The sequence below is a fragment of the Rhea americana genome, unplaced genomic scaffold (assembly GCF_003343005.1).
Source record: "Rhea americana isolate MKP2758 unplaced genomic scaffold, rheAme1 scaffold_64, whole genome shotgun sequence".
Taxonomy (NCBI): Eukaryota; Metazoa; Chordata; class Aves; order Rheiformes; family Rheidae; genus Rhea; species Rhea americana.
Genome location: NW_028186801.1, coordinates 2936789 through 2950352, shown reverse-complemented (window position 1 = coordinate 2950352; position 13564 = coordinate 2936789). Strand labels below are relative to the sequence as shown.

Genomic DNA, 13564 nt, shown 5'->3' with positions numbered 1-13564 from the left:
CGTCAGTGGGCTGAACGGCTATTTAAGAAAATGTTTTCCTGCTGAATAGAATTATACTGTTTTCCTGATATGAGCTTAGTAGCAACCTTGTCTCTGTTGCTATGAAGCAGCACAATGGAATTTACACAGCATGGGAAAGTACATATTTTATGTGTGATTCTGCCATCCTTGTGCAATCAAAATTTCCATTAGCTGTTTAGAAGTCAATGGATATTTCCAGCACAAAGACTGCAAGATTGAACTCCTAGTTAATGCTTAATACATATAAGAAATTAAATAAATAAAGCTACTTTTGTTCAGCCCAGTGGAGGACATTCAGAAAAATGCTGAATCCCTACTGGATAAAACAAGCTGTCATTTGAACTGTCATTTGAACTCTCTCTGAATATATTCAATAGTCAATTAGGCAATCATACTTCCTTTGCTACATACAGAAGGCTCTAGGGAAGATTTGCAGGTGGGATTTCCACATTCAGGCCAATGAAAGCAATTTATGAAGGACATACCTCAAAACCATGTCTGAAGCCTGCTCAATGCCTTCACTTCATTTCCTGTACTATCCTGTGCTTACATACATCCTCTTGCAAGAGCTTATTGTTATATGTTGCATTTTGCATTTGATCAGTCTATAAATAAAAAGCCAAATAAATAATCTGAATAGCAGAGGCTGGAACCTTGCTGTCTTCATTCRCAGCTCCATGTCCTAAGTGAAAGATTTCAGCATCAAATGTCCCTGTGTTGGCTGTCTTTCCAGCTTCAAGGTGTTTTGAATTTGTACCTGCAGCGTGAAGAATCTATTACAGTATTGTCCTGGGAGGCAGAGATGGGGATTTAGGTCCCCCCCTGAGGCTTAGAAGGACCTTGGACAGATTTCCATCTACAGACAAATCTTTTAACTATCTTATTAGGACCAAACATAGACATAAAATTCAATAGTAATATTTGCTATAATTTCCTCTATTAAAACAATGTAGAATTCCCAGTGGATTGAATGATATATTGTTTTTAAAAGTAAAAAAAAAATAAAAACAAATAGCATTAGGTATATGCAGTAGAGTACAGACAACTGTAAATGAGAAAGTTTGATTTGGGGGCTACATTTTGCAGTATCAAATGCAGCTTTAGTCACTTTGTTTTATGAAGGTCTTCTACCCCAGGAATAAGCGTTTGCCAGATTGACACAGAAAACGAATAATTTATAAGCAAAGTTGAAGCTTCACTGTTACAACTTTTCCTGCCTACTATTCATTGTTACTGTAAAAAGTTGCAGCATATTATGATCCAGAAACAGTGACATGCAAATCATGTTTTAAATAAGTTTTCTCAAGAGATTCCTAGTGACTTCCTCATACTAAGTAGCATGAAAACAGTGTTTCTCATTCTGAGGTTTCTGTTGAAAATTTATTGTAGAAAAGTACAGCAGAGATTTTTTTGCATGCTTAGCAATCCATGGACATAGTGCAAGTTAATGCACAAGAATGAGCAGCCAACCTGTCATAATTAGCAAGTGCCATCCAAATCTCTCTGGAAAAAAAATCATAATTTTTTTCTGTGCATTAAAAATACATTTTTTGAGCAATATCTGTGTTCAGGTTCAAGTGTATTATATAGAACCAAACAAAGCAGAACTAAAATGAATGCACAAATTCAGTCAAATACATGCAGTTCAATTTCAAGCAGTACTTTACCTCTGTAAGGTTTGATCTTAATTCAGTAGTTTATTGTCACTACCAAATAATACATCAAATACATTTTTCCTTAAAGAAGAGCTTAATATACTAGCAGATGTCTCACTGCAGAGCAGACACCATCAGACTCTGCTAGGCAATGACCAGTAACTCTGCAATTCTAACAGTTCCCTGTAGACTTCCAATGCAAATTGTTTTGCCACCTCCCTGCAATTTGCTGTTACCATATTTCAAAATGGAACCTCCTTTCTCTTCAGATTGGTAGCTGATAGTGAAGCTGAATTTTATAAGGGAAATAAGACTCTGTATTTAATAATTCTGATTTTTAATAAGAGTTCCCAGCAAAGCTGGATGTATTTTAAAGTAGCATATATGACACTGCAGATTTGCCTGAGTACCAATTTTGAATCTATTTTATTTAAAAGTGTCCCATTCACATTGGATTTACTTAGTTGCAATTCAGAGAGATATATCAATGGCAAAAATGAATATTTTGCAGTGTTTAGAGGTTTGATTCTTTCCTCACATTGGAATGAAAATGACAAGGCCATGTTGATCTCATTTGATTTACTCCTGATTTACAGTACTGTTCTTTTTCCTTATGAACAAGAAGTGTGTAGAGTGAAGCAAGCAGTCCCGCTGACTTAATGATTACTCTTTCTCTCCTTCTCCTTTCTCTTGCTAAGTTCTTTTGTTGAACAGGGCTCAGGTCCTATCTGCATCCTTTACCTGAGCGTTACACTTTCAACACCATAGATGAGATATTCAAAAACTCTCAACATTGCCATAATAATTCTCCCGCTGAAATCAATACTAAAAATACCATTGATCCATATAAAGCCAAAATGGCAGTATGGCTGATCTTATTATTGCCATAGTACRTGGGAATATTTTAYGTTACAAAGGAAAAAGGACAATGCAAAATACTGTAATATGCTGGCCTATTCAGCATCATTAGCTCTAGAGAAAATTAAGTTTCATTTCCATATGTGGTTCGAGTATCACTCTTCCTGATTACTAGTTACAGCTTGCTGTTTGCATATAATGTTTTAATTGCAGATAGGACATGTTGACAGTGAGTACTTTCCAATTGCTTATCATTGTGAGCATTTTAACACTTGTTTGTGAAAAAATACTAAATATACATTTTGAAAATAAAGGGCTAGATTTTCAGCCAGTGTACATTGATGGGATTCCACTGACTTCCATCACTAGGACCTTACGTTTTTACTGAGGTGCTGGTCCAAAGAGAAGGCAAAATGCTGCTGCAGTGAATATTTGCACGGTACATCTGAAGTATGTTGCATACCTCTCAGGCTATGTTTAATCTTTTCTTGCCTTTTTGTACTTCTGAATCTATAAGCTTACTAGGAAGTTACTGGTATATTGGACATTTAAATRTCTGTCATGTGGTTGCCCTGTTGAATTATTGGGAGCATTGAAATTRCTAGCTGTTAAGTGTTTTTAATTTAGTGCAACTGACTGTAAAAGTACAGACCTGGACAAAATAGTAGCTGAGAAACTGTGATTGTAGAAAGAAAAGAAAGATGAGATAATTCTTTGGTTTCATTATTTAAAGAAAAAGACAAAAAAGATTTGGAGAAGTTTAAAAAAAAATCCCAAAGCAGTCCTATGTGCCAAGCCCACATTTCTTATAGGTACTCCACTTTCAAGAAGTAAGGAGACAGCTAGAATTACTGCAAATTTTTAAATATGTTAGCAAAATAAATTTCTATTTGGAAGAGATTCAACAGGTAGCTCCACTGATATGTGTAGAATTATTAGAAATAGGGAGAAAAACCATAATTATCTGTAGCAGCTATATATTTCACACATTCAAAGTTTTGTAAAATGTTAATTCCAAGTTTTGTTTTTAATGCTAATCAAATGAAGTTTAGGCTGTATCTAYACAGGGGCATAGGAAAGTTCATTCAAATTAACCAACAGTGTGAATTATAATTGGATTGTTTAAGCACATTATAGCCCATGTGATCACACATTCAAAACTGAAGTTACCTTTATTTCATTTATTTTAATTTGTAACATTTTGCATGAAAGAAGACACTGAGTTTAGTCTGCCTCAGTTCTGAATAAGTGTCCATTCATAGTGTTTAATGTAGTTTAACTATAGAAACTGGTAACTTTAATTGTAGAAATTAATTTATTGATGAGGGATGGTACCATACAACTATTAGAATGAAAACAGCATTTCAGCATCTTCTTTAGAGAAATGCACTGACTTCAGAATATTTTTTCTCTTCCTCAATTGTGATACATTGATCATCTTTCTCTTAACTGTCTTCTAAAAGTGTTTCTTTCGGTCATGTCTCTTCCACAATACTCAGCGCACAGCTTCGTAAGATGCTGGCTTAAGAAGGTTTCCCTCTGTATTTTCCTCAGTGCAGCCTCCATCTGCTCATTGCCATCCAGTRCCCCTTCGCTGATACTAGCAGAAGACTTTGTAGTCTCTTGGGTACATTGGATACAGGAAGAAAAGCACCATTGGTGCAGAATGATAATGTTACTTTCTATTTGGATCATTTCAAAGATCTAGTTTACAAAGTAGCCTCACAGATAGGGGAATTTGAACAAGGAGGAGCAGTGAATTGTGGTATTTAATCTGGCTGTACCACCAAAGTATTTTCAAATTATAGCTCAAAAATGATACAGGAACATGGTTGATGATATTCCTRTATATAAAATGTCTGGGACAGTTTCAGTCCTAGCTCATATCCTGGGCACTGTTTAAACTGCAGCTATGGCCATTTACTTGTTATGTGCCTGCCATTTCAGTATCGTTTTTTTGTTACTATARGTTGAAATACTTTTGTTTATTAGTTTGATTCTCTTTGGCTTGGTGGCTAACCAGTAACTTCATTTTTTGTTGGAGGAATATTTTAATGTAATACTTGATTAAAATACAGGAAGGATGTCAACATTTTTAATCCTTGRGTAGAACTCACTCATGAAAGTTAAAATATATTCCATAACTTCAGTGTAATCTGAGGGCTGTCAGTTTCTGACAAGAGTGCCTGCAAACAGCTTTGGGCGCTCCTAGTTAAACTGATGTAAAAGTTGAAGAAGTTTTTTGGATTGCTGGGCCTGGAAGAACATTTTCCCGATTTCTCTTTTCTGGCTTTGCAGTATTGCAGTATTTGATAAGTGATCTGATCACAGCTGTTCTTTCAATTTGGTACCTCTGCAGCCTGACTCACTGGTAGAGATTAGTTCTGACACAGATAGAGTTAACTGCTATCCACTTTGCCTGAAATAAAGTTTACCATGAGCAAGCAGGTGAATTTACTGAGTTTTTTTTTGTACTCTGCTGCTTGTCTGACTGCCCTGTTACGAAGACGATCACTTCTCTTCCTTCAGACTCTTTCTCAAGTCTCTTGTACAATTTAAAAATATTACAAGCCCAGTTGATTATTCTAGCTCTTCAGTGGTCTTGACCTCCTCTCACAAGAATTTTTACTTATTTCCTTGCTGGTAATGCTTTACCGCTGTTTCTCTCTCCCTCTTGATTGTCACTCACTATCAAAAGCATTTTGAGAGCATCTTTCTCCCTCTGACTCTTGTGCAGGTTTTTTAATTGAATGCTAGTTGGTGTCAAGATAATACAAGATAGCAACTTTGATGCTGGCAGTGTGAAGGGAACGGGAAAAAAAGGTTGGCGTGTTATAATCAGCATCTATTAGACTGTATCCGGTGTGAAAGCTTAAGTATACAAATTTATGGGAGAATGAACCTGCTGGGTTTAATAGCTGGAGCCCTAGAGCCTGATTTCCACCTGATTTGAATGTTTTTATTGGCTGCTCTAAATCTCCAGTCAGACACAGCAGTCATATAAAACTGTTTGACATGAACATATTCTGGGCTGACGGGAGGAGGATATGAAGGACTAGGAATGAAAGACAAAAGAGTGAGGCAGAGGCAAGAYTGCTGTTCCTGTGAGCTCTGAGAACTGAGAGGTATACATCACAGGAACGTTGCCATCAGAGTTCGATGCTGAAATATTTTGCTACTTTTTTCTCCGTCGTCTTATGTAACAGAATTTCCCAGTTATCTTTAGCAGAGAAAGTGAAGTTATTAAACTGTTGATCAGATTTTGGTCTCAGCACCACTCGTGTAAGTTGGGAGCCATTCCTTCAGTCAAACAATCAACTCTTTACRGATAAACTAAGAAAGGAATTTCATCCTAGCACTGCTATTTCAGTTCCTAGTTATAGATTTGAAGTTTTCCTTCCAAGTAAGATACGTATTTGGAGACTTCCCCCCCCCCCTTTACACTTTTTAACCTCCCTGCTTTTATCAGTCACTACCTTTTATCAGTTATGAATGTTATCATGTTTGGATGGCGGAATAGTTCATTTTTTAGAACCAGTAGGCTCAATCCCTAGCAGTACTGAGAGAACTAAGATTGCAATGGGATAAAAGACTTCTTTATAAGTAATCTTCTTTTCTTAAAAAAGTCTAGTGCAATAAAGGGCCTGCAAGCTTAATCAATACAGTATTAGTAAAAACATCTTTCAAAATCTTTTAGCACTTTTTCACTGTGTATGCTCCTATTTCTACTACTGTTCAAGCTATCTGCTTCCATATTCAAGTAATAAAGTTCAAATAAAGTAATAAAGTTCAAATAAGTAATAAAGTTCAAATTCAAAGTATTAAGGCTTTTAATTTTCTTCAGAGATTGAGATTATTATTTGACAAAGCTTTATATTATAGTCTCTATCTGTGGGCATTTTTTTTTTCAAGATCTTAGGTTTTTTTCATGCAATAATGGGCTTCATTTTCATGGCATGATGGATTTTGAATTTCTTTTCAGTATTTGCTATTAGACAGTATTGAAACAAATATCACGAAAACGCTTTACCTGATTACATTTTATTACTGATAGAGGTGAAAAGATCACTTTCTGTTATTCTTTTTGCCAAAGAGTGGCTTCCTGTTGTGATGCCAAGATGTTAGGAAGAATAATTACAGGAAGAGGCTTCCTGAAAACCTAAAACCGTATGATCATAATTTTTGTGTGTTTCATTAATTTTCGTGTTGAGTAACACTTTGGCCCAGAGTCTGTGAGCTTTTTTCTTACTGTTCCCATGGCAAAAAACAAGCTTAAAGACAACATTACAATGAAGGACAGAAAGAGGAAATTGTAGAAGAGCCCTCCTGAATCTTAGCCTGTTAAAAAGATTTTCATGCCATCTTTGCCTCTACTCCTAATGCTTATCACAGGGTTATAGCTGAAAGTTAGGGAAGTGGCTGAGGCATATCTCGATGCACCAGCATACTCCAGTTGATGGGACAACTTTTATGGGTGATAGACTTGTAACTTTATAATGGGAGACAGCCTTGCAGCCAGATGGTTCTAGGCATACGTATWTATGAGAAAGCTGCTTTAAGTCACTTCAGCTCCTTTGGAGCTGAGCTGAGTGCAGCTTAAATCCAGACAGATGTGTTTTCCATGTCATCTCCTTTTGTGTTCTGCAGCTTACTTCTCTTTTCTCTTTGCTTTCGTTCTTTTCTGTTCAGTGTAAAGCCAAAAGGGTGGCTGGTGTAATGACCTAGCAGAATAACAGTGAACAAGAACTTCTCTTCTGCCCCTTTGCAAGCTACTTAGATTTAGATGTGGGTCTTCAGGAGGAAAAATGTATTATGTTCCTGCTTGTTCCATCCTTAGAACTGACAAATGGATTATGAATAGCTCTTTGGCTCCTGTTTTAATACTCCTTAGGTTGTATTTGATGCTGATATGAACAAGCCTTTCCTCCTTTTTTAAGTAGAGGACCAACCCATGAAAAACAGTGYAAAATAGGCTACCTGGGTTGCAATATTGGTAACAAAATGTAGCATAAGGAGGAGTGGTTAGGCCTATTGGTATCCTCAGCCTAAAAGCATGCTCTGATATGAGGGCATCTGTAATAGAGACGCGTAACAGCATGCATGGGCCTGGAGAGAGAGGAGTAGGGAACAATAGTTCCCTGTCTCTTCTAAAGTCAAAACTAAGGTGCAGCAGATGACACCAGTAGACTGACAGATGGTTGAAACAAATAAAGGCATCTTCACACAATGGATCGCTGAAGTGTGGAGTGCTTTGCTGTAAGGCGTTGCAAAGGTTAAGCACTTAAATGAGTTCAGAAACCGACTGGCCAAATTCAGAGATAACTATTAAATACAAGATACTAACCTGCTCAGGATTCCTTGTGCCATGAAATGCCAGATGCTGKGAGAGTATAATGGAGAAGTATCATTGTATGTTTGCCCTGTTTTATGCTCTCTCAAGGTGTTTGTTAATGGTTACGTTGAAAACAGGATACTGGTATATGTGGACTTCTGATGGCACCTGGTACAGCAACGTTATGTTCTTGTGCCTGTATAAACTGCACTCAGATTTTGCATTGCAATATAGATTTACCACTGGAAGTGTGTTCTCATTCATACTGTCATTCAGGACTGCTTTTAGGGTAGCATATATGAGGTAACACTCCTCGCTTGRGGCTGTGTTTATGGTCTCAAAGCAGCTTTGAGATAATGAAAAAGTGTGATAGAATTGTATGGTACCATGACTGTACTTTTATGTTGTTTTTATCACTGTATTTTCTTATTTCCTTATAAATGCTATGTTTTTTTTTTTGTTTTCTGTCATATGATAAACATGCTAGATTGGAAAGTAATAAATTTTTAATTGTGAATGAAGAGCCACATTAAGCCTACCAACCTGTGTATTGGGAGATAAAAATCAAAATAAAAGAAGAGAGGCATTTCATCTCTTTGCAGTCTTTCTGAATTTAAAATGTAAAAGCCAAAATTGTTGTATAGTGGTAGACTGGTAAACAGGATTATTGCTTGTCTGGAGTAAATCCTTAAATTTTCCACTCTTTTTATTATGGTGCACAATGATTCTGAAAACAACTCTCAGAAGAACTTAACATGCAGCATTTTCGAGGACCGSTTAGAATATGTATATGTATATTTGTTGTTATTTATTACCTTGTCCTACTTTTGTTTGTCCTTATTTTAACTTCTTAATTTGCAATGAAACTTCTGTAGCTTTGAAAGCTATTGAATATTTCACTGTACCTCAGATGATTCTGTATTTTTAGACAAAATGGAAGCACAGTATGGTATAGGTGAAGCCTATTTAATGTTGTCTTTTATCTAAGTTATTTTCATGACATTGTTAAGACTAGGYACTGCAGTTAACGGAGTCACAGTTCTCATTTAGCCTTCCTAGCCTGTGATTAAATGGGAGTTGCTGCCTGTTGTACTATAAGTYGACTGAAAAAAAGCTAAATCTGTCGCAGGTGCTACAATTTGTATATCAGAAAATTTGCTTTCCAAATACTAATTATTCCCAAAGTATCCTACTTCACACAAAGCACAGATAACATACTCAGCAAATTTGTCCCGGATTTCAGTATTGTGTTGTAAATTAGAGTTTGTCTGCTACCATTGTGTAAAGTGAAGATGATGGAAATTCAAATACAGGGGAACTCATTGATTTACAACCTCTGATTTTTTTTTTTATTTAATTCTTCCAATCAAAATGCTGCAAATGTATGTTATTCAAATAGTTGTTGCTGAATTTCAGTTCCATAATTGAATGAGGGATGTAGGAAGGTAGGAATTTAATAGTCTTGTCTCGCCAGATGACATTAAAAAGTAAGAGCATTTTGTGCCTGGAAGGCCCACACCTAACTGGGTGATACGCTTAAACTATTAATTTGGGAAGTTAATTTAATATGATGGTAGCTTATCAGGCATTATCTTTCTGCTTTCTGTACGAGAAGAATGAACACTCACTCACTGAAATGGTAGCTGAATAAGTAAAAGCATTCAGTTTATAACTCACTCAGTCCTGAGTCATATATACAGTGACACTACGCATGTATGTACTTGTGCAAAAGCACAGAGACCTGTTCCAGTCACCCCATTTTCTTGTACGCATATTCCATTGCTTCCTGTAGAGGAGAGCCTTTCTGATAATCTGCTATGGCCTGAGTTGCCAGTATTACATATTTTGACATGTAAGCTGAATAGGTGTTTATGGTTCAGGCAATAGCAGGTTAATATATCTCAGTTAAATATTTTGTAACAAATATAGCTATCAAAGTAAGCGAATTTTTGACACTAGACACAGAATGACCTGTTACAATAGCTACTAGTACTAGGTATCAGAAGTATCTCCTTTCATTTTCAAGAATTATCTAGGAAACCTTTTTGAGATTACACAAATATTTTAAAAGCAGGCTCAAAATATTTAGCTTATTGAGTGCCTTACACAGAAAAGGAAGAACACTGAATGCTCTAAATGAAATTCCTAGCAACATTTTTTGCATTGTAGACTAGCTTAAGAAGCTGTTTATTTGCTCCCTTAGGATGAACGTATTGTATATTTCTAGATTTCTGACAAATGCAAACGTTAATGTGATCTAACTTATAATACCAGTGAGTCACAGCTCTAGTTACTTGGCTTGTGTATAGTAATACTGATTTGTGTTTTTATTTTATTTCTGTAGGACTATTTAACCATTCACAAGTATAGCAATGCAGCCAGAAATGATCTCTGGAACACATTGTCAAAGGTAAAGTGCTTTAATCTGTTGTACTGAGGGAGATGCAGGAATTTTTACTGTGGTATTTTTCTTGGTGAGGTCAGGGGTGAATAGTGCATATTGAAATCATCAGGTCCTAGAACAAATTTAAAAATTGATGCAAAGAAATTCCATTTGAGTTTAGAGAGTGACAATATTAAAGTATGTTTTCTTAGTATTTCTATTCTGTGCTATGTTAGAATATATTTCCTTGTTTGTACTATGTCACTACTCTGCAATAAAAGATATTTCATGGAATCTGCTATCATTGACTTTAGTGGCAGCAGACTGAGGCCCAGAAGCTGTAAAGCGTGTGAAAGTGTTGTGCTGATGCATTTGCATCAGGTGCGTTTGTCATTGCACATGGAGTTACAATTTGTATGAAGGGCAAAACTGGTAAAGCTTTAAAGTTTGGTGTAAACAAGTAACTATTTACTGTAACACTTTGCATGCTGCAGAGAATCACAATTGCTATGACTGTGGTCCCATTGCTATCACCAAGTCAGACTTGAGGTTCTAGTCCCAGGTCCAGGGGTGTGTAAGGACAGAGCTAATTTTCGTAAGAGAGCTAGAGAGCTAGTGTGCACACTCAGAGTACAAATCAATACAGGAGACACTCAAGGAGTCCAGGCATGAGTACAAACTCAAGCCATGAGCAAACATGGGAATCTAGTTTTAACCAATTAGATTTAGTTGACACCAAAGCTGGGGTTCAGCTGGAAGTTAAGGTACCTGCATTTATCTAGATGTGTAGATATTTCTCTATAAGCTAGTCATCTAAGCTCTGATTATTGTTAATGAGGGCTGGATTCGGTTGCCCATTAATAGGCAGCTAACATTTGCCTTAAGTTATACCACCTGGCTTCCAGTTGCCACTTCAGATAAGCACATGACTGCAGTAGCTCCACCAGTTCTGGAGGATGTGGTAAATATTGTGGGACGTCTCTGTTTACACTAGATGAACAGGAACAACTACAGTCCCATAAATCTATTCAATATCATCAGCAGATCATTGAAAGCAATTCAGTTCACTAGMCACTAGGTGATTGCCTGAAGATTGACCTGAACCACTGGCTCTTGATAAGGAACTTGAGACAGTTGCTCAAATATAGGCAACTAGTGCCAGTGTAGGCACTATAGGATGACCAGGACATTCAGGTAGGGCTAATGGATGTGACGCAAGATTTGTGGGGAAATCTGTGCTTTCTGGAATGGCAGATCGTGGTCAAATGACATTAGCCATCTATGTATGGGCAGCTGAACTGAGCCTTTGGTCTGTGCTGTTAATTAGAGCTTAGGCATGTGACATACAYTGAGGCTCTTAAAAGTCTTAACTGGAAGTTGAATGCCACTGCAAAAATGTTTCTTGCTTCTTACGTGATGTCTTCCTCTGGTAAAGCATTTGAGACAGTTCTCAGTGATTACAGGTCAGAGAGATTAACATACTTTTCAGAGAACAGCAAAACCCACAGCATTGTATAAAGGCACAAGAATGAGACTATTCTGGGCTATAACCAACAAGGCTGTACCGTGTATTCAGATCTATTGGATGGTTCAGTCTGTCTTCCAGGCCTGCTTGGCAGCCAGAGGCATTTCCTTCACTGAAGAGGAAACAGTGTCTGTCATTCTCCTCATACTCAGTCTCTTCTCCCATTATGCAGTAGTATCTCTGAGTTGAAATGAATGGTATAATAATAGCATTTTTATTGAGACAGTGTATGAACTATGAACATATTAATCCTGCATAAGATATGAAAGGTGCAGCCTTGCACCTCCTTGAAGGAGGTGGGGATGTCCTTGTAAAAATGGCCTCACTCTGGACTTGATAGACAGTATTTTCAAATAAGTACATTTGATTTTCAGACCAGAGATACTCTGTACTTTCAGAAATCAGGCCCTTTGAATATGCCTTGTTCTAAGTACCCTACAACAATTAACAGTTGAAAATGTGTCTTTTCTTTAACCTTTGTTGGTCAAGAATGCCTTTTGGAAGCAGCAACCTCATATTTCTGTGGCTCTTGCAAACAACCTGTAAACCAGGTTGTTTCTTCTGTTATGCCAAAAATGCCTGAATCATATGGAAAATATGACTTTCTGATTGTGCTATATATTGTGCTTTATGATATATGAAGACTACTGGTGTAATTACATAGTGTGTGTAGATACTGGTTGTAAAGATGTGTGTGTGTGTGCACAGTGGTTATTTAAACCTCTAAAACTAATGATGATCTTCTGCAACAACAACAACAAAGTTTACAAATTGGATGGTGGTATTGTTTCAGCATATTAAAACTSTTCTTTTTTTTCTTGTAGGCTTTAAAAAAGGTTGGAAAATTTGTAAATATCCAAGAAGTAATGGATCAGTGGACATTGCAGATGGGTTATCCTGTTATTACTATCTTGGGAAATGAAACTACAGAGAATATCGTAACAATTTCCCAAGAGCGTTTTGTATATGGCAGTGATGCTAAACCCAAGGATCCTGACTTTGGAGACAACAGGTACTTACATTTCTCAATGAATATTCATTCAAGAAATTATAGTTAAGTGCTTCATATGTGTGATTTTATGTAGAAATCTCTGAACTTTGCCTGGAATCAAGAGCATGTGATAGTCCTTCCATTTGAATTTTATTAAAGATTAAGCTAGTTAATAGAGTTGAACAAAATCATTAGAATAATAGAACAGCAAGATAAAGCTTTTAATGTGCCTATTTGCATCTCTCTGGCTTTTATGCAGTCTTATGTTATGCATCTGTTTCCTCTCCTTTTGTTTTTGTCACACTCCATGAAGTAAGCTGGAACATGATTGAAGGATCTGGTGTGCATATATATGTATATATATATAAAGTAATTCCTCAGACCAGACCTTTCCATGCTCATATTTAAGTAGTAGACTGGCAGATGTGACCATGTATCAGATAYATATTTGATTTAACCTGGGAAGCAGCCAAGAGCTGAGCTGGAGCCCTATACAAGGCAAGGTGCTTCAGTTTTAAAGCCAGTTAACTGGTCCCATAGAGACTGTTATAATGGCTGAAATCAACTCATATCTTTTACCCACCTCCTAGATTGTCTTCTTTATGCTCCCAGCTGACTCCACACACTTCCTTCATCCCAAAGACAAGTTAACATTGCTGGATGGTGCTTGGGAATCCTGATCTTGTCACATAAAGCTGCATATACACGTGTGTGTATATATATATATATATATATATATATATGTATATATATATAAAAAAATAAACAACTTTATTAGTTTTTTGATTGCTTAAAAGTG

At 36.5% G+C, this 13564-nt stretch overlaps 1 protein-coding gene across 2 annotated transcripts in view; it reads left to right on the top strand.

Moving 5' to 3' along the window:
* Nucleotides 1-13564, top strand: part of TRHDE (thyrotropin releasing hormone degrading enzyme) — a 217436-nt gene that overhangs the window by 126499 nt on the left and 77373 nt on the right. For both annotated transcript variants that reach the window (XM_085320493.1, XM_085320492.1), the window contains exons 7-8: nucleotides 10211-10276; nucleotides 12599-12786. In XM_085320493.1, coding sequence (XP_085176619.1) covers nucleotides 10211-10276; nucleotides 12599-12786 — 254 coding nt within the window. The remainder of the gene's footprint in view (nucleotides 1-10210; nucleotides 10277-12598; nucleotides 12787-13564) is intronic.